Here is a 26,906-nt window from a genome sequence, read left to right on the forward strand (position 1 = left end):
TAGTTTCCTACACGAGCTTGTTGATTTTATATACATTTGGCACTTTCAAATCTTAGGTTCAATAGCTAAATAGAGTTGATATTTATTTTGAAAATTGACTGAATTAAATAGATGAGAACCATGATAAACAACCGACGAGAAGATAAGTTTACTTTCTAAGAACAAAAAAAAAAAAAAAAAAATATTCAATTCGCTTCAGCCCTTCCTTTTATTTACCAAAGAAAGTTTTTGAGTTGATTTATATACTCGTGGCTGATGTTAATATCACATACCGTCATTACCGTCATTGTAGTAGTGCCACAATACACACGGAGGTAGGAACTGAAGTATTCAATATATACATCAAGGCCAACCTACTTTTAAATGAACAGACGGAACAATTGACTCCATTGATGCATTAATGGCCTAGTAAAAGGTAAAAGCACGAAATTGCTCAATGCTCGTATAAGTTTGATTCAATTTCTGCAGAGTGGTAGGAATAAATTTTTTTAGGTCTAGCTTCAAATTGGCCTCACTTACTTTTAAGAGTAACAATAGTACATATTATATTTTATGTCAAATGAGTCCTAATAATCATTTATTCAAGAGTTTCTTAATCTTTTATGTTTCACTTTTGAAAAATTGAATCCAGTTAATTAGGATCGGTTTTCATTCACTTAAAACTGTAGTCAATCAACGATATTGAACTGAAACCAGTTAACTGCTTATTTTTTATAATTTAGACAAATTTATTGATTTATGTTTGTATTAATGTTCAAATTATTCCTACGATACAAAGTTTTTAAAAGGAAGGAATTTGGAAAACTAAAAAAAAGAATGAAAATGTAATATTTAAAGTCAAAAGCTTATTATAATTTAGGATAACATAATGTATTTGAAAATGTGATTAGATATTTATGAGTGGTAAGCCACATAGTTTTCCAAAGTCTTTAATACCATTGCTCTTAAATGCACATATTTTTCTTCTAAAAAAAGACACATATTTTATTACCACAATTGATTCATGTGAAAAAGATGCAACTAAATTGACACGAGTAATTAACCAAAGACAGAAATAGAGATTTTAGGGGACGATGAAGAATCGTGAAGATGTGAAGAAGCAAGAGGAAGCATCCCAAGAAATAAGGTCCGTGCAATGCACGTGAGTGAGCGAGTGCACGTGCGAGGTTGTCACTGTTTGCACACGTTAAGACGAAGCACGTGCGAGGAAACATGAAGGAAACGACGGTCTATCCAGGCAACAGATTCCGGCCACGTGGAAATTGACCAGCCATTTAGGGACCAATGGGCTGGCTTTTACAAACCAAAAACCTTAAGAACCCTCTCACATGCTCCCTGACACAACCCCACCTTTGTCACGTGCTCCATGGGCCCCACCCTCCCTTTTAAATTAATTCCAATGAAGAAAAAAATTAAAATAAAAATAAAGAAGCAATATTCAAGTATCTTTGGCCTCTTTTATTATTCTTTTATAAATACCTTTACTCCTTCCCCTTTCACTCTACCAACAATTTTAGTTCATTCACTTTATTGCATAAGCACTTACATCTTTTACCTTTTCTGTAATTTACTTATTTAACATATTAAGAGCTTACCATATATATCATCAAAATAACAATATTTAGGTTCATTCTTGATTGTACCAGTCTTTCTTTCCCAATTCATTTAACTATATTGAAAATCAACAAGGATAAAAAAAAAAATATCTAAAAGCAAATCCATAATAAATGTGTATGTGCTGTTTTAATTTTTATTAATTTAATTTATATAAGTTGTATGCACTATAAATTTGTTAGTCTTAAGCACACAACAGTTCATTTTTGTATATGATAAATTTTTATCCATCAAATCTATGGATTTCAATACTGTACATATAAAAATTAAATTATTATAAATTTCAAAATAGACATTATTCCGAGAGACAAAAATTCACTGCAAAAGGAAATGTTACCTTAAGAAATTGAAGTAAATGTGCATTTCACTAAAACTAGGTAGATACATTTACAATAAACAAAAGTATTTTCGAACTTTATTTTTTAACAGTGTAATGATTAAATCAAACGATTTAGTACATATTTTAACCAATCTGAAATACTAACTAAACAACCTTATCCAGTTTTGGGATCAGTGTCCATGTCCTCAATTTACTCCACAATATTTTTACAACCATTAATGGCATCTTTTGTTTTCCATCGAAATATATAACTAAATAAACAAATATAAACATTACACAAAGTCACGCACCCCACTCGTATAATTCATAATAATAATTAAGGTCGAATATTTAGAATTATTGGGATATTAGATATATTTTATTTATCTTTATATTACTGGATTGTTGAGAAATAGTAACATTTGCTGGTTGAATTCTCAAAATATAACTTATAATTTCCTAATTTTGGAGAATAGGCACACTTGATAATTCAATTATTAAAATATACATTTTTAATCTCAGAACTTATAAGCTGACTTTTGAAAATATTAGACTAAACACACGTATTTCTAAAAATTGGAAAACCAAAAAAGTAGATATGAAGTGAGTGGCATATTCTTGAAAAATCTAAGATGTAGTTTTACCTTTATTCAATATATTAGAACACGGAGAAGAGAAATTAGAATTGAATTTTGGGGTGAGAGATTAAAAGAGAGAGAGCGTTTTAATGTTGATGAAGTCGAGCTGTAAGCGTCGTGCTTTAACGTGGGAAGAAGAATATAATAAAGGGTTGTGATAGAAAAAAATAATAATTATATTAAAAACAAATTTAAGTGTATTTAAAATATATATATATATATATATATATGAAAAAAGCACACGTCCCAATGGGGAAAAAATATTATTAGCCAAGGCAGAAGAATCCGGCTGTAATTTTGGACATTATTGGAGGAATCACAGCGACAAAACCTGCAAGATGGATTATTTAGGTGTGAAATTTGTATCACAGTAAGTAGAAGATTAATGTCTGTAATTAATTAATGGAGATTTATTACTTTTATTTTCACAAAATTACTATATTGTATGTGGAAGCCATCGACGAGGAGAAAAGCTGGAGTTGGGATTACTGGTGGTAAAGAGGTTAAATTTGAAGTAGAAGGAAGGGCGTTTTGGTCAGAGTGAAAAAATAAAATGGTATATTTTGGAAGGGAAAAAAAAAGAAGGAGAGTTTAATTGGAAACAACTTTACAGAACTTGCAAGTCACTTCCTCATTATTATATTCATCTCCCTCTGCATGCAGCGAGATGCTCATTCCTTTTTTTTTTTCTAAGAAAAAAATAAAGGCTGTATTCCATTTCTGCCCTTGGATTTGGTCCTCAAAATCCCCCTCTTCTCCATCTTCCCCATTCTCCATCCAACACATTCTCTTTTCTTCCACCTCTTTTGTTTTTTTTTCTTTTACCGATTCTTCTGCCAATTTTACTTGCTCCTCTTTTTCTCTCGAACAACGAGATTTTTGTTTTGAGTTTGTGTGTGTGTGAGAGAGAGTTTTCGTTTTGGTGTGGTCATGGAGGTGAACAAATTTCTGATCGGTGGATATTTCGATGGTGGTGTGGGAGAGTTTTCGCAGGAGATGACGAAGGCTGCGGAGCATTTCACCATTGATGACCTACTTGACTTTTCTAATGAAGATACGATAATGACAGACGGTTGCTTCGATAACGTGGCGGGAAGTTCGACGGATTCCTCAACCATTACTGCAGTTGATAGCTGTAATTCCTCTGTCTCTGGTGGTGATCATCATCATTTCCATGGAAATATCGGCTCTCGGAGTTTCGACGAGTCTCAATTCTCCGGAGACCTTTGCGTTCCGGTAATGTTTCACATTTGAATTTCTACTGTGTTATTCGGAACTTCAAATCAGTTAATTGAACACTGAAATTTGGAATTCGTTGAAAACAATTTGAAGACAGATTAGCTCGATTCTGATTCAATTTCTGGATTCTATGTTTACAGTGCGATGATTTAGCGGAACTCGAATGGCTCTCGAACTTCGTTGAAGATTCATTCTCCACGGAAGGGAAAGATCTTCAAGTGCTTAATTACCTCTCTAATAGTCATTCAATTTCCAAACCTCAAACTCCAGAAACTTCATCTTCCTCGGCATTACCGCCTTCCGTATCAATTCCCTCCGATTCCTCGAATAATTCGCCGCGTTTCCCAGCCGAAACGCCGCTCCCTTGCAAAGCTCGAAGCAAGCGATCGCGAACCGCTCCTTGTGACTGGACCACACGCCTCCTCCATCTCCTCTCTCCAGCCGATCCTAAACCGCCGAAATCATCTTCGTCGAAGAAGAAAGATGCTCCGAACGGAGATTCCTCCGGCCGTAAATGCCTGCATTGTCAGGCGGAGAAGACTCCTCAATGGCGAACTGGACCTATGGGTCCTAAAACACTCTGCAACGCTTGTGGCGTCCGGTACAAGTCCGGACGGTTAGTCCCGGAGTATCGACCGGCAGCGAGTCCGACGTTCATATCGGCGAAACACTCGAATTCTCACAGGAAAGTTCTGGAGCTCAGAAGGCAGAAGGAGCTTCAAATTGCGCAACAGCAACAATTCGTAAATCAGAGTGCAATTTTCGGAGTAACGAACGGTTGTGATGAGTACCTGATTTCTCATCACACGGGCCCCAGTGTTAGGCATATGATCTGGCGAATGCTAGTGTAGCAATCTTACCGTGGACTTCATAATTGCGCAATCACTTTTTTTTTTTTTTTTTTTTTTTTTTCTTTTTTATTCTTTTCCTTTCCTTTCAGAGTCCATTTTGGTCGTATCATATAAAGAAAAACAGAGGAGCTGACAATTTTTATTTAATCACAATTTTTAATATTGAGGATGAAATTGTAGAGTTTGAGAGAACAGAAGACAGAAAAAAAGAGGAAAATATAATAAATGAAATAAATAATAATAATAATGAAAAGAGGGCTTTGATCGATTTTAAAGGTAATTACAAATATCTTTAAATTGGGCTTATCTGTCAAATTTTATTATATACCGTCAAAACCATATCTCTTTTGGTTCCAAATTATAAATTTAGTCTGTACTCTTTTAGTATCATATATCCGTTTAATCCTTCCGTTAACAATTTTCATTTTCCTTTATTAAATTTTCATTTACTCTTATAGTTTTTTAGTACAATACAAATAAAGGATTTAAATCATAAACTTCTTAATCATTGATATAATTCGACTTAGGCCATTTTGCTTGGACAGAATCTTTTTCAAGAGAGGTATACATGCTATTTCTTAAAGTAGTTTTTTCAAAATATAAAATTTAATGTGAAGATGTTGGGCAAACTAACAACAAGGGTAAGGTAATTGTTTCAAACGAAAAAGGGAGTAAAAAGTAGAAATGCAATGATGTTTTTATTTGTTTTTCTCTTATTCATGTTCTATCAAATTTATTGGTCGTATAATAGCTAGTTAATTATATTATATTTGCAAGTATAACTTGACTAAGATGTGCTATAACTTTAACATGGATCCAAGAAATAAAATGAAAACACATGACCACAAAGCTATGTTTGAATATCAAATCCAATTGTGGGACTGCATACACACGAAGGGTTGTGAAGATAGAATTTTTACTTCTCAATTTTATTCACTTTTTTAATCTATTTGGTCATTCATTACTGTTGTATTAAAGTCAAAATAACTACAAAACAACCTGGTGTATCTTTGGTATATATCTAGTGATCTAGATCATAAATATAAAAATGACAATAAAATATGGATAGTACGTTTGAATGGACAATCATACCATTTTATATCGTTATTGAAGAATGGTTAAGTTAAAGCATACAGTCTTAACTAATTTAGGAGGTGAGAAGATCAACTAAATTCATTCCCTGAAGCAAGGCTTTCACCTTAGAAGAAAACAAGAAAGAAATACAAATAATTGAGAAAAGAAAGGAAGGGAAACACAAGGGGTGGTACAAAAACAACTTTGAGGTTTAAGCCAAATGAAATGGGCCATGAAAAGAAACAAAAACCAAGGTTTGCAGCTGTGATAGCTTTCTTTTGGTTTTGGAGTAGATATATGGCCAAATTGCACATGAATAACTCATTAAGCTTTCACTAAAATTCACGACTTTTTTCTTTCCTCTATTTATTAATAATTTTTGTTTTGTTGGGTTAAGCATTCAAAAAAGATATGCAATATTATTGCTTATTTATTTATTTTTATGATTTTCATTTCCCATTTATTATATTATTATAATAAAGTAAAATATAAACAAAAATTTGGTGGCATTTCATTTCAAATTCTTTTCCCTTCTTTATTGTCACATGCACATGGGGGGGTTAAAGGACAAATACCAAGGCAGCCACTGGAGAGAGCATTGTTTTCAGAGTCCCCATATCCATTCCCATTTCGTACCACTTTTTATTACCATCGTATCCTCTACGTACCATCCACATGGACCGCAAGTGTGTCTCCAAAGCTTACACAATTCAATGAACCATATACTATATAATATATCAAATTAAAGTTTTACTTATATTCAACCCTATTATTCATAGCAGATTAAACTTTACTTTACGTCTATTTGATGTGGTCCATTCTTTCTCCAAATATGTTTTCTTTTTAACTTTAATGGTGTAGCAATGGTTTGTAAGGTTGGAAGAAATTACTGTTCCTCTATTAACTCTAATCTTAGTTCATGAGTTTTTATGATCGGTACACTTTCAAAATAAAGCTATGTGCTTATGTCGTCAAAAGTTATTTTTTTATTTCATCAACACATTCTTTCAACATGCTTTTGTCTTCTCTCATATGTATAATAAGAAAATTTCTATAAGATCCCACCCAACATAAAATTGCTTCAACTTAATTAAGCATGCTTAAATGTGGAATTTCTATAGTTAATTGAGTCACTAAAAAAATATTCATTTTGTTTATTTTTAATTATTTTAAGTATTTCTTAACCATGCTTTCATGTATCTTCAGATCCTTCATCTAATTCAAATGTGATATCTGTATATGCATATTTTCGTTATAGAAGTTAAAGTATAGCACAAATGATCTTAAATAATTTAAATGACTAGTGTATATATCTTATATGTTGATTTTTATTACCTCTTAGTTCTGTAGCAATTTAACTCAAGTTGGCAAGTCTTTTATTTACTATTTATGTCAATTCCACGATATAGTTACTCTATTTTAGACTATTTTTATAGTCTTTTTTTTGTTGGTACCTTGTACTTATTTTGTTTGGTTCAAATTCACTGGGGATTGAAATACCAACCTTTCCAACATAATATAACGTTATGAAATTACCTTTAACATTCTCCAAAACATTTGCCTGGCCTTTGGGTAGAGGATTTTAAACAGTAGATTTCGTAGTTAGTACATTCAAATGTTAGAAACTCTCGATGATCATATTTATAAGATATTAATATTTCAAACATATAAAATGATATTAAAAATAAATTATGTATGTCAATACGTCAAATATTTATTATATTAGAACGAAACACTTTTTGAATTCAACCATTAAATGAATAGATAAATAAACCAATAAATTTTAACATAGATAATTCATATTTCATAAATGAGTAATGTTTCATTTAATTCATATAAACTGCTCAACCAGTTGATTGATAAACACTTATGCAGTTGAGAATATTATCAAATTAAACTTTTGGCCTTGAAATTTGGTGCTGAATTCTCGGGAATCTTTGCATGTAATTTTGTTGGCTAATTATAAGGGAAACTACATCAGATGACAAAAAAATTTAGAAGAAACTAGCTCATAACACATCTTTTTTTTTTTTTTTTTGTATTTTGCGAATATGAAAAATATGACAAGTAATTAATGATATTAGACAGCTATCAGACGACTATTAAAGGATTATCGGAGAGCTATTAGATGGTTATCCGCTTTTAAATTTGCGATTTTTGCAATTTAGAAAATATAGTGACGTAAGTTATATTATCATAATTTTTTTACTATTTTTGCAAATGTCCCTAATTATAATCGATAATAATTTTTTGAATAATAATTAAATACATAATAATATTTTTAAAAAATTATAAATATAGGAAAGTCTATCCGCAATAGTCACTAATAGACTCTAATGGTTTATCATTGATAGACTAATATTTGTAATATAGTCTATCGATGATTGACTTCATTCACGGATAGATTTTGCTACATTTACATATTTTAAAATATTCTTATATACTTAATTATTTTAAATTTAATTTTTTAGGAGAAAAATTGGGATTATTGTTTATTCCCCATCTCTCGTAATTATTTCACAAAGACTCTCTCTCATGGGAGGATTATATTGAAATTAAGGCTAATTTTGTCGTTTCAGTTTACGCTATTCAAATGGATATATAAAATAGTTGGAGTGTGATATATTTTAGTGGCCAACATTTATCATATCAACATTCACATTTTGAGTCAATTATATTAAATCATTCTGCTAGGATTTATTTGAAAATTAAAATCGAACCATTTTAATATATCCTTGTACTAAAAAAACAGCATATCTAATATGGTGCAAGTAAAAATAATTTATTTGTCATTTTCTGGCAGTAATTTATATGGTCATTTCTACCATTTATAAGTTATGATTAATTAAAGTTAGAAGCAACCATTGATATATATATATATGTATGTATGTATGTATGTATGGTGAATTTGAAAGGATTTTTTGAAAACACATAATATTGTAGTAAAATAATTTCAAACCAGCTCTAAAAATGCAGGTAAAGTAGTTTGTTAAAAGAGGTTGATCCTCAAACTCACATTTTGAAAGTTAATAATTGCTTTCAGCTAATTAAATTAATGATATTTCTCTCTTGTGTTTTAATCCCCTTTTCACATGTGATTTTACACCTACCCGGCCTCTCCTTTTATTATTATTGTTATCTTTTTTTCATTAAACAACATCAATATATGTGCTTTTGACAATCCACAACGTCAACCACAAGAAATCCCCAATTCCCATCAATTTTATATAATTTTGTTTTTCCAAGTACTACATAATGTGATGCTGTATCTACTATTTTCACATCATACTTCTTTTCACAACAATTAATCTTTCTACTCCTTAATTAATATAATCTACATTCATTTCATTAATCTTTTTTGTTTTAATTATTAAATGAAAATAAGGAAGAGAATGGATAAAAGATAAACTTCCCCTTATTTTATGCAAGCTTTTCTAGCTTAATCTTATGAATAAGATATTTCTATAAACTTGAGGTCAAGAATTCAAATTAATAATTTTCTTTCTTCAAATATCATATTTTCCCAAATTGTCACAAAATAAATTTTATTTAAAAAAATTAATAATTTTCTTTCTTCAAATATCAAACTTCTTCATAAATTTCAATAATTTCCTAAAAAAATATATATAACTTTTTAAAAAGAAAAAAAAAACCTAAGGTAAAATCGAAATTCCAATGATTTCCTAAAATGAAGATAATTTTTTTAAAAAAGAAAAAAACCTAACTAAGATAAAACCCTAATTTATTTCTTAACGGTCATTTGTCATTTAACAAATATTTAGAAAAAAAAACACACCAAAGTCGATAATCTAAATTTTCACTTCCTCAATAATATTCCATGAAAAAAGTATTATTCTTTCTTTCTTTTTTTCTTTTTTTAATGCAAATTTTAAATTCACATATTTATGTTAAAAAAAATCACGTGGAAATTGTCGATATTTTTTTATTGCTATAAATGTAGTGAATGTTATTGGACCATTAGCGAAACATCGAGATATTTTTTAAAGATTTTTAGTATGTTCACTATATAGTGTCCAGTGCCCCCTATATAAAATTTATGGATCCGTCACTGGTTATACTGACCATAAAAAATAGTTTTCTTGCTACCCATTTTTTATACATTTCTTTATTGGTTTATTATTAAAATTACTTAATCTAAATTAATTATCACATACAAATTAAATACATAATTTAAAAATTTATATTAAAATTTAAATCATAGCGTAGGAATTTAACTACTACAATTTAATTAGATACTACTGTATGTTCCATTATCTACTTTTGTGGAGTGTTTTCAAATTTTAAGTTTTCAGGAAAAAAAAAAAAAGAAAAAAAGAAAAGGTAGTTTTCTTTGACAAATAAAACTCGCTGTCGATTCAAGTGGTTTTAACTAAGAATATAAAAAACAGGTAAACACCCGTCAAATTATCATTGGTTTTAACTTTTTTAATTTATCATGTTTTGTTACGTTTAAATCTCTCTTTTTTAATAAATAAATAAAAGAAAAACAGTAACTTACCTTCTAGGATGTCGTTTTGTTTGCCATATAATTTGAATTTCTTTTATAGTCTTTTAAATCTTCAAAGCTAGCACTTGTAGTCTTGAAATTAGTTCATTGGTAGCAAAGATGGACATATTTGACTCATTTAAATTAATTTTTTACTAATTGGTTCCATAGATCGATAAACAAAATATAACGTCTCATCTAAAACATTACTTTACTTAAGATTCATGTGAAAAATCAAATTCAAATCTAGAAAGCTTAGATGTGTGACTCTTAAAAAATTTAACCATCAAATAAAAACTAAATTTAAATATAAAAAAGATGAAGAAGTTTTGGTATTAAAAGTCTACTATTTAAGGTAACTATTAAAGCATTTTGATAGAGTTATACGTCGAAAGGATAAATTTGCAAAAATAAATCCATTAGTAGTATAGTTGAGTGGTGGATCTTGCTTTCTTTGAGACGTTTTGCGACTCTGCTCAATATACAAATAGTTTTAGGAATTATCATGTTGTCTACTGGATAAAAACAACCTTTGTTCGTTGATTGGAGCTACACCAAAACCAAGTGGAAAACCAACATTCAAATAGATACTTTGCTGAAATTCACGATTTAAAAAACATAACAAAATAGAATACGAGAGAATAGTTTTTTTTCCTTTTTGATGAGCTCAAATGAGAATCAAAATGAATCTATATATAGTGGAGGGAATATAATGTTGGTATATTAATATGCCAAGCGAAAAGGTTCAACGGTCTAAAATGAATTATGAAAAACAGCAATGGTATGTCAAAATTTATTTTAGCAAAAAGATAAGTCTATCATTATTTTATTCCACCATAACCACACCTAGTCTTGCTCGAACGAGTAATGACGGCACGTGCGTGTGAAGATATTGACAATGTCACATTTGTCTATCTCCTCACCCCTAAGGCCCAAACCAACAACTTAAAGTGTGAGTATTTAAAAGAGTTTTTCCGAAATCCATCTTTAAATAAGATAATAATATTTAAATAAATTTTCATGAACAGTAATAGTTACCCTACTTTTCACTGGAGTAAATTTATCTAACTAAACTTGAGCCTGAAGATTGATCGGGCATTGAGGAAATCTGTGACCAATATAACGATTCAAAGCATTATATTGGTTGAAATAAAATTTTTGCATCTCCCACGAGAAAGGACTGAAAGAGGACAATAATAACTTATCGAGGTTACTTTTGTTAAGAGCCTCAAGTGTTTTGAAGGCAAGTTTAATGATCAAGTCAAAAGAGCCCGTGAATTTTTGCCAAAAAGGATTGAAAGTGTTGGGGTATAAATTTGGTTAGCCACAGAATCAAAATTATATTGCTGTAAAGCAAAGCCTTAATTTTGTGTAGTAGCAAATATTAATGGGCTGCTGCTGTTGCTGCTGCAAAGTTTCTAGCTTTTCATCTTTGGCTTATAATTATGGCTAAGCCTAATGTTTGTTGCTCCATTGAATTGGAGCCCAAAACCTTGAACCAAGGCCAACTCCACCAGGCTAGGGTCAGCCAATAACCCATTGCAATACAACGAACCCAACCTTTATATTTATCCTTATTTTAATCTATTTTTTAATTCTTTTTTCTTTTTTCTTTTTTTGGGTTTTGGTTTTTGCAGGAAGTGGCTGCTGATGTTGTTCAGAAACTGGAACCCAGTGAAGCTTCTCTTGTATTGATTGATGTATGTGTTTCTCTTAACAACGATATCTAATATAATTGAAATATTGCTCTTAGTTGTGCTGTGTAGGGTTTGGAAATGTTGAAATTATTTTTGTAATGTTGGAGACATTATTCATATGGTTGGTTTTACGTTTTTAAACATGATTTTCTTAGAAGATGGATATAATGTTAATAGTTTAATTCAAATGTAATTAATTTTGTCTGCGTTTCTGAGAGTTTAGATGGTAGAAAGGTTGAAACCGATGAAGTATATGTTTGAAAGAGGAGGAGTAGGAGGAGGAGAATCTGAATCAGAATCAGAATCATTGGGAGAATTTGAGGAAGAAAGAAAAAGATGTCAGTGCTCTTACGTTTCTACTGATCAATCCCCAAATAAAGTACTGCAGTTGCTCAAGGAACCTCTTTCAGCTCCATTTTGAAGCTTTTTAACTCCTAACTTAATTACATCTCAAGTGGTCTGTAACGAATGCTTTTGATTTTTTAATTGTATTTGCTATATCATTAGTACTTTATGTAAGTTATAACAAATAATTCTCAGTTGATTTATTAATTAAATTGTCTTGTTGGGTAACATCTATAATTGATAGCATGATTTTTTTAAATGTTGAGATTTTACTATAACTAAAATGAGTTTCAATAGTCAAATTAAGTGGAGAGAGAGAGGAGATCATTTTTTAAGTTTAGTTGATCAAGATTATTTTTTTAAATAAAAAATTTATTACATAATAAATCATAGTTTTTAAGATATAAGAAAATAGACTACTTACCCAAATATGTTTTCAAAATTTGTGATTAAAACACTAAAAGAATAATGTAAATGAAAAGACCAACCATAAAGTAGGATTAGACACTAATTCTAATATTTTTTAGAATTAGTATAAGAACTAAAGTTATATTATCCATCAAAATATCATTTTTAGTTCTTAAAAGTTATCTTAAAAACTATGATTTATTATGTGATAAAATTTTGATTTAAAAAATAATTTTGATTTTTGAAAATACAGAAGACTAAAAGTTAATATCTATTAAAGTCATTTAATATTTGAAAATATAGGATCAAAAAGTACAAATTTCATGTGAATGAAATAGATTTTAAGCTAAAAAAATGTGAAGATTAAAATTTCACATAATTTTAAATTTGTCACAATACAAAACCTTCCTTTCTTTTTTCTTTTGTCACAAAATAAAACTTAAAATATGTTGCATTTCGACGATGGCCTTCAAATAATATCACGAATCACACCGCCTAAACCGTATTCCCCACTAGAGGGAGTTGGGGTTTAGGGTTTCGAACTTTCAACTTCAACTTCCAAAACTTTTTTTAGGTCTTTTGTCGTCCCATTTGGGCGTCTCTATTCCAAAATACTTTGGGGAGGGAAAAATCAAATTCCCAAGTCCCCTCGCCTCTCTAATTCTCTGATCCAATCGATCAGTTCGAAGCAGAGCTCGACCATTTTCTCAAGGTGATTGTTCTAATCTCTCCTCCATTTGCTCATTGCCTTCCCAGTTTTCTGCATTTCGTATACTTGAACTCCACTTTTGTGTTATTTGAACAATTGTATTAATCTTTTCCAGCGCCTATCGACCCATTCCCAGTCGAACTATATAGCGTATTAGCCTATCTATTGTTTCTTTTTCTATTATGAAGTTCTAGACTGCTTCCTCAGAATTCGTATTTGTGGGTTTGTTCTGGAACCTAGATTCTCCCATTCCCCCCTGCATCTGCCAGTTCTTTAATCGAGCTCACTCAGACTGTTTGGCGGTTTAATTATTAGAACTTAAACGTTCGTTTTTCAAATTTATTTTGCTAAAAGGAAATTTCATTATATGTTCCTATGCAGTTGAGATATATCTTTCTTTGAAGTCATGAATACCACTGTGCATAGAACTCCCAACTCCGGGAGCCGTTCATTGTTCTACCAAGATTTAGCATCTCCTGTTACGACACGGAAAGGAAAATTTTCAACTCCAGGCCAGGCAGCTGCTGTTTCTGCTTTATGGCGGGAGAATTTTGGAAACTCAGATCTTCCTCCTCCTCCGGTTTTCACTTTGGAAGACCGCTCGGTTTCAGATTTTTCTCCCGAATCTGGGATTCCTGATTATCCTGTTTCCCCAGAAACTAAATCAGACCCCAGGACCCCTATCCGAAGGCATGACTTCTCTTCGCCGACGAAAAACAAGTCAAATGCCAGCACTTCTTATACACCAATCAATGGACAACCAAGCCGGCAGGGATCGGCTGGCTTTAGTTGGTGGTCAACATCGAAAGGTGGTGGGAGCGAGCGAGAAGATAAGGGAAAAAGTTCACCAGTCGAAGGTGTGATTCAACCTGGTGCATTAATCACACTTCCAACCCCGAGGGAAGTTGCCAGACCGGAGGTGGAAAGAAATTGCTTGCCTTTAGCAAAACTGAATGAGGAGGAATGGGTTACTGTCTATGGGTGAGTTGTCTATTTCCTTTCTCCCTTCTCATCTATCATCGTTAGCTGTGGGTTTTGTCTTGGTTGAAATTTGAATGATTCATTTACCATCTTTGAGTTGTTATATCTTATTGATTAATGTTAAACAGCTAACCAATTTTCTTTTGAGTCATTTAAAGTTTCCTAAATCACGTTGTGGACGATCAAAGTGGTTTTCGTATTTATGATATGGTTTGTGCAGCCTTGCCTTGTCATTTCTCTCGGATGCATCTCTCTTACATGCACCCACATTTCATTCCTGCACACAGAATCATGCTCATGTAGTGAATGTTGCTTCAAAATCAATTTGATATTAAACACCTTCAATTTGGAATTGTTTTAAGCCTGTTCTTATACCTTGATTTCCTTCTTGTCGAAATAAATGAGCATGCTTCATTTTTTTGACATGTAAGGAAGTACCCTAGCTGCTTAGATTTACCTCAGTGGCGTTGCTGTGGTAATTTATTGCAGGCTGCATATATATTAGTTTTGATACAAGATTACCTGAACAAGATTTATTCTATAGATCATACAACGGTGCCCTTAAGTTCTAAAGTGAGGTTGGTTTCGATATAAGCAATTTGAATTGTTAGTGTTGAATATTTGATAAGAAGCGATGCTGTTACTGATTCCAAATGTTATTTATTAATTATATAATTTGTTGTTCTCTTTCTTCAGATTTTCCCCTGCTGATACAAATCTAGTTTTGAGGGAGTTTGAGAAATGCGGTGAGATCTTGAAACACCTTCCTGGTCCAAGAGATGCTAATTGGATGCACATTCTTTATCAGGTACCAATTTATCTCTGTTTCCTAGCTTTATTTGACTTTGGTTTTCTCGTTTGATGTTCTTTTTCTTTTAGATTCTTTCAATCTATTATTGTAAATCGGAATGGCTTTGTTGCTAGTTGTTAAAATTTGAAATCTTGTTAATTATGTATCAATTATTATGAAAAATAACAGCACAACATGAATTCATGGATGCTAGAAAAGGCATTAGGTTTGAAGTTGTCATTGTTTTCTAGTTCAACAATATGGGGGTGGTGATACAAACGGCTACCTTTTGGTTAGGTTAATATGCCTTCACCAGTTGAGCTCTCAAGATGGCTAATATGGTTTAAGATTTAATTGACGCCTATTGCGTGTTTTGTTTGAATATTAACCTCATCAAATTAATGCTTCATAATCAAATCAAGACTTGACCCTTTGACCAGTAGAAGGATACATATTACATTAGGTATATGTAACTCATATAACATCCATATATGAGCAGGAAGACGCTATATTTCAACCTCTTAGAAATACTATTTACATTATAAATATGTTGTTTAATTTTGTTTCTGGTGCAGAACCGATCTGATGCCCAGAAGGCTCTCAATAAAAATGGTATTCAAATTAATGGGGTGCTAATTGTTGGTGTGAAACCAGTGGACCCAATGCATCGGCAGGCACTAGATGAAAAATTAAACAATCCGGGATTCATGGTTATCCCACCGGTATCTTCTCGAACCTCAGAACTCCTTGCAACGAGAGGACCCATGCTTCCCTACAGTCTTCAAAATGGTAACACTAGTGCACGGCACTCAGGAGGTGCCATCGCTTCACCATCAAAATCATTAGTATCTAAGGTGATGGATTTGATGTTTGGAGTCTAAGCTCCTCCTCGACTTCGTGTGGCAAGTAATTCCTTGAAATTTGAGAGCTTACACATTGATTAGGCGTGATATTTTATGGACTCTTATAACTGTGTGCAATGTTCACATTTCACCGTCCATCTTGATCTTGTGATTGTTTTTCCTGATTCTTACTAAAATTGAGACAGAGGGACATGAACATGATGCTCGAACATTTTCTCGTGCCCTTGAAAACCAAACAAATATGAGAACCAGGTATATAAGTATATCTCCACTTCCCACCCTTAGAAACTTTTCTCTTGTTGAATATTTACAATAGGTTGAAAGAACTCATTTCAAACATGTGGGGTAACCTCGAATCATTATAATTATTAATGCATGCTACAATTTAAGGGTGTTAAAAAAAAATAGTTAAAAACTAAATCGATTGACAAACCAAATCACAATCGAATTGAAATCAAATACATGTGGTTCGATTTGTTTGAAGGCATTAAACCGATTTTAAAATCTAATTGAGTTGCTTTATGTGTACGTGTGTGGAGGGTAGATAGTACCTATTGGTTCTCGAAATTAAACTTAGGGCAAAGTTCTTCCAAGATGCTTTGAGATGTAAAATAGAATGTTTTAGATTTTAAAACTAGGAGCAAAGTTTCTTGAGATGCTCCAAAATGAAAAACATAAGGAAAATGTTTTAAACTTGGGGCAAGTTGCGTCGAGATGCTCTAAATAAAAACATAAGGATTTAAATTTTAAAACTCGAGGTAAAGATGTCCTGAGATGTCCCAAGATAAAAATGGAAGGATTTTGAAACTTGGGGCAAAGTTGCCTTGATCTTGGAGGAACTTTGCCTTGAGTTTTAAAACTCGAGGTGATCTTGGGACAACTGTGTCCCGAGTTTCAAAACCTTCTCTTTCTGTTTTTCGCTTCAAAATGAATTGAACTGTGAAAACTTCTATTCCAACTCAACATTGATGAAGTTGACCAAGAGTTTTTTGGTTGCCAATTGTTACCTGAGAAAATTTATTTGAGAAAATATGAGTTTTATAATATTATAAAGAAATTACTCGGATATATTATATTATCTTAGTGTAAATCATCCAAGTTTCAAACCACCAATTATCATATGACAAATTTGATGGAATTTAGACACGCGCAGCAAAATTAAAGATCAAGAATTTACCCTAATTGCTCGTGGTTAACATGCATAACCATAAACTACATGAATTAGCGTTTAAAAGTGATTACCTTTGTAGCTTTCAAATTACTCGTCTTCTCCTCGATCATGAACTCGGATCGCTACTAATGTTAATTTGCTATTCTCTGGACAGTGTTGATTCACTATTCTATGGACGTATAACTGGGTTGGGATTGGTGAAGGATTTGAGAGAGATGGAAATTTTGAAGGATTGTAAAGGTTTTGAAATTAAAACTTCGGTGGGCATTTTTAAGTAAATATATAAATGATCAAAAGTTTTTTACTCTTAAATAGACAAAAAAAAACATGTAACAATTGCATGTCTAAACTGGCTAGCCTCTCACATTTCATTATCTCGTAGTGAGCTTGGTGTCATCGCAATGAACTTGCACTTAGTGCTTGCACATTTTCTTAGTGGACTTGGTGTCATCATTATGAACATCCACATAGGCAACTAAGTGTTAGTGGAGTTCAAGGTTGATCATTTAAGTCAAAGTCAAACCTTGACTTTTTCAAGTTAAAAGTCAACATTTCGATAATTAACTGTTCACACGAAATTTCAGAAGAAATGTAATTTTTGGAATTGAATTTTTGTATATTTATTTATATGATTTTGTGGATACAATCTCTAATATTTACTCATTTGATGTTTTCTCTCAAATACAAATTAAGACTTATAACTTTTTGATGTTCGATCTTTAGGAAGTTGTAGTTGCAAGTTTATTTGAGCTTCAATCTTCTGGAATTAAAGAAAAGTTTGATCTTTCAAGTCTTCAAGAAGATGATGATCTCGATGTTGATAAGAACTTGCACGTTTTTAGAGCTTTTTTGAAGTTTGAATTTTCAATTTCTTTAGCAAAATTTTTTTATCAGAGGCTTGAATTGGATTGGATATTAGAAAATTTGACTACCAAAATCCAATCAAATTATAATATCACAATTTTGTTGTGACGACATGATGTGATTTAATTGGCCAAAATTTCTTGTTCAACATTCACCATTTTGTCCGTTTTGACTAATTCCAACCTCCTGAGCATGAATCTTCATTCATTTTTCTAAAATCAGACGAAATTCAAATTTAAATCCAGTTAAAGTTCGAATTTTTAAAGTATTTTTTTTTATCTTTGAATATTTTCATCATTTTCGAGCTTCTGAATATAAATCTACATTCATATTTTTTATATTTTAATCATATTTAAATATAAAACTCTATCTCTAAACTTATAATTAACAATTATATCATATATGTTTGTCGGCTTCTCTCTCCCCACCTAATTCGAACTATTCGAACAAATCTAACTTAATAAATAATTCTTTTTTAGCTATTAGAGAACCTAATAAAAAATTATGTCTTTACTTTATCTCTGCTCCTCCCGTTATTTAAATGGTTTGGTTTCGTTTGTTTTCCATAAAATGACCCAAAAGTAGAAGATGGAGGCAATCAGTAAACATGAAGAATGTTTATAAATTATTTATCAGGAACACATTTTTATGGCCTTTTAGTTTCAATTTTTAGGTATTTCAGAATTAGAATCAGAATCATAAATATGTTTTAAGTTATGATTGTCTGAAATCATAAGTTTAGGTGTTGGTGTAGATTATAGTTAGGAAATAATTAGAAGTAACTTTGATCAAGGAATGGTAAATATTTGTGGAAATTTACCCATGATTTTTGAACAAAGTACCCACGATTTTTTACCCTATACTAACAAAAATGAAACATTTGTTGAGCTATTATTAAAAGTTTATAAAAAATATTAGTAAAACTAGTAGTTCGTGAGTATCTTTAAAATAGACTAATAGCAATTTTCATTAAAAAAAAAAAAAACAACCCACGTATAGATTACTTTCGAACATATTTTCATTGTGTAATATTATTATTGAAACAATTGAAAGTTGATTAATATTTTTGAAACAAAGTATAATTTTTAATTGAGAATTTGCATCGGATAGCAAAATATTCTTCTAAAATTAAGCTCGACAAATATTATTAATGATATCGGACAAATAAAAAATCATGCTAATTTATTTTTTTAAATACCAAAATTACCCATCTCATTTTTGCTCACTTGTCTCTTCAACTTTAAACACATGTCTCCTCGTCCCTAATTAAAGATTAATCTGACAGCTTTAAAATACTCTAAATAAATTAAGCTTTCGATGGTCATTTTCTATAATAGCAATGAGATGATCAACAATATTATTAGACTACAAAATTGAAGAGTATTAAAAACTACTTCGTAATTAACCAAAAAAAAATGTAAAGTTATTAGATAACAATTCCAATGTAATAAAAAAATCATTAGCAATTGACGAAGAAAAGATAATTATATGAAAATAGTAATAAAAAACTACTTAATAATTGACAAAAGATTGAAGTAATATCATAGTTAACCAGATTTAATGAAATCAATTTAAAAAAATATATATTTAATGTACCATATATAAGAGAATAGTAAAACTCAGATTATAATAGTCTCCATTCCAAACAAACATGGATCATAATAACATTCTGTCAAACTATTATAATCTCTGAACCCTATTATAATTCTCATATTATTATAATTCATTTCTTTTTTTGAATGATACATTGTTTAAAGATAAAGCTAAATTTCATTTAGACTCTCAAAATAGACCATGGTTTAAAGAGAAAACCCTCTTTTAATCGGGTTTTTCTTGCTTTTAAGTTGTTATTTACTTTCCTTTTTCATAATACTTCTCTCTACCCTTCCTTCCCTCCTTCAAACCGACCGCCCGTGCTCGACGTCACAAAAAACCGATGTGAAACGTTGGCCGACCGACTACACTTATTTATTTATCTTCAATGCCTACTTATAAACTTTCTCCGCTAAAACGCTCAGTCGCTCATGCTGGTCGTTAACTGAGACAGAATCCTCTCGCCCTCGCGCACCCAAACACTCAGAGAGAATCTCACCGGAAAGATACGCTTGAATTTTTCTGAATGACTGGTGAACGAAAAATGCCGCCGGCGCCAGAGGCAGCAGTGCGACTACCAGAGACGACTGAGGTGGCGGCTATCGCGTCCGAGAGTGGCAGGACCAGTAGACCGATGGAACCACCGGACCGAAGATTCGACCGCCTGAGAGCCGATTTGTATCAGTTAGCACTGAGGCTGATTTGCATTGCTACGTCCACGACGACAGTGGCGTTGATGGTTACCGCCAAGGATTCTACCACTGTTTCCATTTACGGATTTGAATTTCCCGTTCAATCCAAGTGGTCGTTCTCAAACGTATTCGAGTAAGTTACCTTTTGTAGTTACTAGTTTACGCCCTGGATGTTTTGGTGACTGAGTCAGTGATTGTCTTGTGAAAAAAAAAAAACAGTACAGGGGAGGAGCTGTGAGATCCATTAGTTCAAAATGGGCATGGTCTTTGGAGGAATGGTGCTCCCCTGTAATTATAATCACCGTTAAGCTTTTAATTTCTTGTTCGTCTGTTCTTCTTCAACCTTGAAATGCCTTTAGGAAATCACAACGGATCCCAATAGGCAGAATTGGCAGACAAAATGACGAGGCTGGTATTTTCTATCGGCTTAAGGAGGAAACATCTTACTGCTATGTTTTTTCATTTCTTACCTTGCTATCTTGGCACGCAAACAGAGTATAATTTAGTCCTAATTGTTTCTGATCGTTTTTTTTAAAGAAAAATCATCACTCGTTAGCCTGCTTTAGAAAAATGCACTTTCTAGCTTACAGTTGATTTAGTCGCTTTTCTTCAGTTGGAATGTTGACAAATCTGCGCTCCTTCGAATATGAACAATGGAATCTGAAAAACCCTCTTCATCCAAGTTTCATGGCTTGGTCTAAAATGAACCCCGTGAAACCACGCGATTCCTTCTTTCCTCAAAATATTCCCTATTTCACGTTTGTCTTCTTCTGGACCTGTTATGACCCTCAATACAAAAGTTTGACCAACTTACTATTGCTTAATTGGCTTGTCTTTCTTTTTTATTCTTAGTGCATCCAATCGCGCCACGGTCACCGTTAAGGGTTTTTTCTTTTCTTTTATTTTTTTTTATTAAAGGGTAATAATAATAATAATAATAATAATAATAATAATAATAATAATAATAATAATAATTGAGTTTGTTCCATTTGTTTGTAGTTCATTATCATTAAAGTGAACTTGCGCGTTGGGATTGTGGGGGTGTTTTCAACGAGTTGAAAGTGAAAGTAGTTGATCCCCATGAGTTTATGATGAGTGTAGGTACCTTGTTGGAGTTTCAGGGGCTGTCGCTGCCTACTCTTTGCTGCAGCTGCTCGTTACTGCTTCTATGCTCGCTAGGAGGTCCCCAGTGCTTAGCTCCAGAAGTCAAGCCTGGCTCATTTTCGCTGTTGATCTGGTAATTACTCTGTCCACTAGCTAATGGAAAGTGTAGCTTATTGACTAAAATAATTTCAGGGAGAAATATTTTGTTTTTGCCCCGTTTTTATTATTTATTTATATAATTTAAGGATAGATGTTGGTTGAAGTATCAATAGGACTAATACCTGTAACTCATATGCCTAAGCTTTTGAATTCAGTGGTAAGTTAATATTATTTCAATATAAGTTCTGTGTTCAAACTTTCACTTTCTTCTCAATTTATACTGCACACATGAGACATCAGCTTAATCAAGTTCTATAGTTCCCACCAATTTTAATTACTACCCATCTTACTGATGAGAGAACTTTTAGATAATTAATACATTTGAGTTAATATTTGTTTAATTGTTAATTTAGATTCATTAGTTATTAAAAATGATTAGGTGCATCTTCGACTCTCTGTATTTATAGCTCACCTAAATGTGCAACCAACTACTTGATAAGTGACAAACTTTTATTTTCTATTGTTTTTTAATAGTTTTTTTTTACAATCGATGATAACTCCACACTCAAGTATTGCTCATTGGTTATTTGTTATATTTTCTGGTTCGGCTATAAATAATCACTTTAAAAATATTGGGCTTGAGGAGTTCCTGTATCCATGACTAAAAAAATGGCTTTTATATCTTATTAACCCGTATATTGTGGGGCTTTACGACAAAACAATTTCTTAATTTTCACAACTCCCCATGCTCCACACGTAGCTTCAAACTCTTCTTTTAGAGTCATGATAGTTCTTTAGAAGTTGATATATTGTTGTATCCTATTATTGTATCCATATCTATATTTGTGCTTCATAGCTTTAAAGTTGTAATAGCTAATATAAAGCTTTTAAAATCTTAATGAAATAAAATTTTTGTTCATGGATAGGACTCTCTTGTGCTGAGCCATGAATTTGGTATAATATTTTCCATCTTCTATTAGATCAATTGATATTTAAACATTTTTGAATTAAGTAGTTGTGTTGTGACTTGTGAGATTAGTCGAGAAGAGCATATTATTTCAAAATTTGGTTGTGTTGGTTGCAGTCCTTGGCATATGCGTTGATGAGTGCTGGATCAGCTGCAGCTGGAATCTCAAATCTAAATCGTACTGGCATTCGACATACAACTCTACCTAACTTTTGTAAGCCATTAAAACGCTTCTGTAACCATGTTGCCATTTCCATTGCCTTCACATTCTTTACCTGTTGCCTGCTCACCACTTCTGCCATACAATATGTTATTTGGCTCTCCAAAAACTAAATCCCAGGCCTCATGAAAAACAAATAACTTTCTGTCTCTATGAAAACGTATTGTATAGAATATGACGTTCCTTTCTGTTCCTTCAAGTTCCATGAACGATCCATAAATCAAAATAAACTTGTATGGTATAATGCATTGGAGTAGAGATGCCCATTTGACTTAGGGGTGGGGAATACAAGATTAGACGAGAAATTGGGGGTGGGGAATACTTAGACGAGAAATTGGGGGTTCTGTTCCCACTTAGTATCCATCCATGCATCGATTATATATATATATATATATATATATATATATATATATATTATAAGGTTTTAATTGTACATTTATATATTATTATTACTGTTATTATTAATATTAATTAGAGAACTGTTGTAATATTTAATTTTAATTTTGGTAAATTAAGAAAATGAACCATTTTAATAATACTAGATGACATTAACGCACTTATGAAAATAAAATAAGAGACATGTGATTCTCTTGATTAGTTGTGTTTAATACAAATTGAATTGTGAGTTGCAGTTTTTTAAAGAAAAAACTCCACAAAATGGAGTTCAAAGTAACAATAATTTAATTTTTAAAATAAAATATATTTAAAAAAAAAGTTAAAAATTTGACATATAAAAAAGAAAGCAGAAATTAGATATCCCTCTTTTTTAGATAATAATAATAAAAAAACATGACATACCTTGACTCAACCAACTAAAAGAAAAAAAAAATACAATTACTTGTTTTGCTTAACCAATGAGTTGCTACAGATGCATTAGAAAAATTATAAAGAAGGCAAGATGTATGTTATAATGGGCTATTTACAATGAGATAAATAATTTTTAAAAGTTAAGAAACAATGAGAATGGTACGATGATTAAATATATGGTCTTAATTAAAAAATAAACTAACTATCAAATTAAAATAATTAGAGGATTGGTATGTACTTCACAGGAAAAAAAAAAAAACAATGATTTTTACCTAGAAGATGCAACAATTTTGTGGAATCTAAAAGATTGATAACAATCTTTTATTATAAAATATAAATTATTATTATGTTATAATTATTATAACAAAACGAATATTTAAAAGGTAAATAAAAATGATTATTTAACATAATTATGTTTATCTATATAAATATAAATAATAAACAAGCATCAAAATTCCACATCTACCTAAATCGTATATGCAACCACCCCTTGTACTCCTTCAAATTTCATACACCTTCATTATTGGTAGGATGTTGGATGAAATTTTATTTAATATTTAATAAAAACAATAATTAAGTCAGAGATAAAAAAAAAGGGTTAATTTACATACAATATATATATATATATATATATCGATGCAAATTAAAACACCGATAAAGAGAAGCGCGCCGGAATCCATATTCTCGACTAGCATAAGGTTTAGGGAAGGTTTTAACTCGCACCGAAACCAACAATCTTAGGACCCATGGTTGTGAAGCTGCCAGAAGACGCTTCGAAGTAAAGTCATCCGTATTTTCTCATTATTTTCGTCTCTCTCTTTTCTTTTCGGCGTATAGTTGTTGAATTGCAGTTTTCCACCATTGTTAGTTACTGACCAATTATTAGCTAACTTGAAAAAACTGCAGGAATGAGAAGCAAGGTGACGATTCTAATCCAATCGATTCTGACATTGATAAGCAATTCATAGGCCTTCCTATCAAGTCAGCCGTCGATAAGTTTCAACTTCTTCCTGAATTTTTGAAGGTGTAAATCATCACTCTGTTTTTGTTTGTTACGATTATCAGTTTAATATGCAGAAGGCACTATAACAGTATACATTACTATGCGTTTGTTTAAATTTCAGCCTATGATTGATTATTAATACTCACAGTGTTGATCATCTGGTTGTAGGTAAGAGGTCTGGTCAAGCAACACTTGGATTCGTTTAACTACTTCGTGAATACAGAGATAAAAAAGATAGTCAAGGCCAACGATCGCATTGAATCCAGTACTGATCCGAGTATTTATCTTAGGTACACGTTTTTTCATTTTATATAACCATCCTTTTGTTAAATATTCTCTTATCACGCCCCCCTCACATTCCAAGAGATCATTTTTAACATTGAGACAGGGAAACACCCGCTTCCATGGGTTTCTTGGATTATGGGATGTATAGAAAATCCAACTTACCCAATATTCATCAATGATAGACCCGGGGTTCGAATTGCTTCTAGAGGAATTAGACAAGGCAATCCTTTATCACCCTTTCTATTTCTCTAATCAGTGAGGCGTTGGGAGCTCTATTCAATAAGCTGTATGGGAACGGATTGTATGAAGGATTCGTGGTGGGCGAAGAAAAGATACAGATACCCCTATTCTACAATTCGCCGATGACACCTTTCTATTTTGTAAGTATGATGAATGTATGTTAACAAAATTGAAGGACGCAATTCCTTTATCGAATGACGTTCAGGGCACATTATGAGGAGTCAACATGGACGAGGATAAGCTGATGCACATGGCTGGAAAGTTAAGTTGCAAAGCGGAAAAGCTACCCTTTTTATACCTAGGCCTTCCTTTTCTACACAAAAAATTAGACAAATCGAGGAGATTTAATTTTTCCAGAGGAGGCAGAGCTAGTGCTATAAAAATCTGTATTAGCTAATCTCCCTACATATTACATGTCTCCATTTGCAATGCTGGACAAAATTGTATTTTTATTTTTTCCGAAATAGAAACAAGCCTCTTCATTAACAAAATGACTGAGATTAAAGCTCAAAATATCAAGTAACGAACCGAATACAGCGAGACAATAAGGAACAAAAAAAGAAAAAACCCCAAACACAGCTAAACCAAAAAGAAAGGGTAAAAATAAACAAAGCAGAACCAACACCCTCAAAACAATACAAAATAACTTGATAAAACAAACGAAAACCAAAACAAAATACTCCAGTTGTTGCAGACCGAAAAGCTCTTTTAGCGGAATTGTGGTTTGAACGTAATCAACGGATCTTTCATGACAAGAAAAGTCCAAGCTCAGGAATCTTCAATTCAGTGCAATGTATTGCAGCAGCTTGGTGCTCTCGATAAGAATTTTGTAAATCACTCCATTCAAGACTTTTCTCTCGACTGGGCAGTTTTTCTATCTCAGTCAGTTTCCTAGGCCTGTTTCTGATGTGGTGTTCCCTATTTGGGCTTCCATGGAGCTAATTTCTAAAATGCCTTCTTTTTGATTCTCACATTTGTATTTTTGTTGTGTTAAGAAGGCTCAGCCATTGTACTGTCAAACACTGTGTTTCTGCCCTATTTTCTTTTCTTTTCTAGTTTTCGGTGGTCTTTTAGTTTTGCTGTAATAGGCTGGATTTCACTCTCATTATAATAGGCTAGATTTCACTCTCATTGTAATAGGCTGGACTTCGTTCTCATTGCTTGTTATGATTTCTTTATTACGCTCATTGTATAATTCTCTTGTATACTGAGTTCTTATTATTAATAAAAAAGTTTGTCTCCGTTTAAAAAAAAAGATACTACTAATCTTCCAAGAGGGACGTGACAAGGCATGAATAAAATTCAAAGGTATCAGTTGTCTTGCAATTTTTTTTTAAACGAAAACAAGCCTCTTTATTAATGATAATAAATGAGACTATTGTCTTGCAATCTCTTGTTCAACTTCAAAATAAAAAACACAACTTCATTCTAACAAAATTCGAGAGAAGGGTAAGGAGGACTGTCAAGCCAAAATTAGTTCACATTCTTCAAAAATGGATCTTAGATGAGCTGAAATTTCAGAATGGGGCAAAGGGGATTTATTAGAAAACTTCTCCAATTTATTTGCAATGCTGGACAAAGTTGTATCTTCTTTAGAAAGATTAATGAGGGATTTCTTTTGGGAAGGGCACTCAGGAAGTAAAATTAACCATTCAGTGAAATGGGATCGAGTCATTTGTTCACAGCATGATGGAGGGCTTGGTTTAGGTGGTCTTAGATCTTAGAAGATGGCCCTTTTAGCTAAATGGGGTCGGAGATTTATGGAGGAGGAAAATTCTTTATGGAGACAAGTCGTAAGAAGTATCCTTCGAAAAGAATCCTTTAAT

General features: G+C 31.9%; 5 protein-coding genes across 7 annotated transcripts in view; all 5 read left to right on the forward strand.

The window, feature by feature from the left end:
- Positions 1 to 3,174: 3,174 nt before the first annotated feature.
- LOC103500789 (GATA transcription factor 9-like) lies at positions 3,175 to 4,936 on the forward strand. Its single transcript, XM_008464220.3, has 2 exons — positions 3,175 to 3,807; positions 3,951 to 4,936. The coding sequence occupies exons 1-2, from the start codon at positions 3,502 to 3,504 to the stop codon at positions 4,659 to 4,661; spliced, it is 1,017 nt and encodes a 338-aa protein (XP_008462442.1). The 5' UTR covers positions 3,175 to 3,501; the 3' UTR covers positions 4,662 to 4,936.
- Positions 4,937 to 11,568: 6,632 nt separating this feature from the next.
- On the forward strand, positions 11,569 to 12,512 carry LOC103500790 (uncharacterized). The gene is made up of 3 exons (XM_008464221.3): positions 11,569 to 11,765; positions 11,880 to 11,942; positions 12,163 to 12,512. The coding sequence occupies exons 1-3, from the start codon at positions 11,688 to 11,690 to the stop codon at positions 12,358 to 12,360; spliced, it is 339 nt and encodes a 112-aa protein (XP_008462443.1). The 5' UTR covers positions 11,569 to 11,687; the 3' UTR covers positions 12,361 to 12,512.
- A 624-nt stretch (positions 12,513 to 13,136) lies between these two features.
- On the forward strand, positions 13,137 to 16,170 carry LOC103500791 (nuclear pore complex protein NUP35). The gene is made up of 4 exons (XM_008464222.3): positions 13,137 to 13,404; positions 13,783 to 14,382; positions 15,079 to 15,190; positions 15,748 to 16,170. Exons 2-4 carry the CDS (start codon positions 13,808 to 13,810, stop codon positions 16,051 to 16,053), a joined length of 993 nt encoding a protein of 330 aa, XP_008462444.1. The 5' UTR covers positions 13,137 to 13,404; positions 13,783 to 13,807; the 3' UTR covers positions 16,054 to 16,170.
- Positions 16,171 to 19,905: 3,735 nt separating this feature from the next.
- LOC103500792 (CASP-like protein 3A1) lies at positions 19,906 to 23,235 on the forward strand. Its single transcript, XM_008464223.3, has 3 exons — positions 19,906 to 20,488; positions 21,457 to 21,592; positions 22,643 to 23,235. Exons 1-3 carry the CDS (start codon positions 20,190 to 20,192, stop codon positions 22,856 to 22,858), a joined length of 651 nt encoding a protein of 216 aa, XP_008462445.1. The 5' UTR covers positions 19,906 to 20,189; the 3' UTR covers positions 22,859 to 23,235.
- A 959-nt stretch (positions 23,236 to 24,194) lies between these two features.
- LOC103500795 (DNA-directed RNA polymerase III subunit 2) overlaps positions 24,195 to 26,906 on the forward strand; it is a 50,623-nt gene continuing 47,911 nt past the window's right edge. The window contains exons 1-3 of one of the 3 annotated variants that reach the window (XM_008464225.3): positions 24,195 to 24,330; positions 24,459 to 24,576; positions 24,724 to 24,845. In XM_008464225.3, the coding sequence (XP_008462447.1) occupies positions 24,299 to 24,330; positions 24,459 to 24,576; positions 24,724 to 24,845 (272 nt within the window). In that variant the 5' untranslated portion in view covers positions 24,195 to 24,298. Of the gene's footprint in view, positions 24,331 to 24,458; positions 24,577 to 24,723; positions 24,846 to 24,943; positions 25,221 to 26,906 lie in introns of those variants that run through there. The other 2 variants (XM_051079135.1, XM_017047349.2) reach the window with 2 other exon arrangements.

The sequence above is a fragment of the Cucumis melo genome, chromosome 1, assembly GCF_025177605.1.
Source record: "Cucumis melo cultivar AY chromosome 1, USDA_Cmelo_AY_1.0, whole genome shotgun sequence".
In the NCBI taxonomy this organism is placed as follows: domain Eukaryota; kingdom Viridiplantae; phylum Streptophyta; class Magnoliopsida; order Cucurbitales; family Cucurbitaceae; genus Cucumis; species Cucumis melo.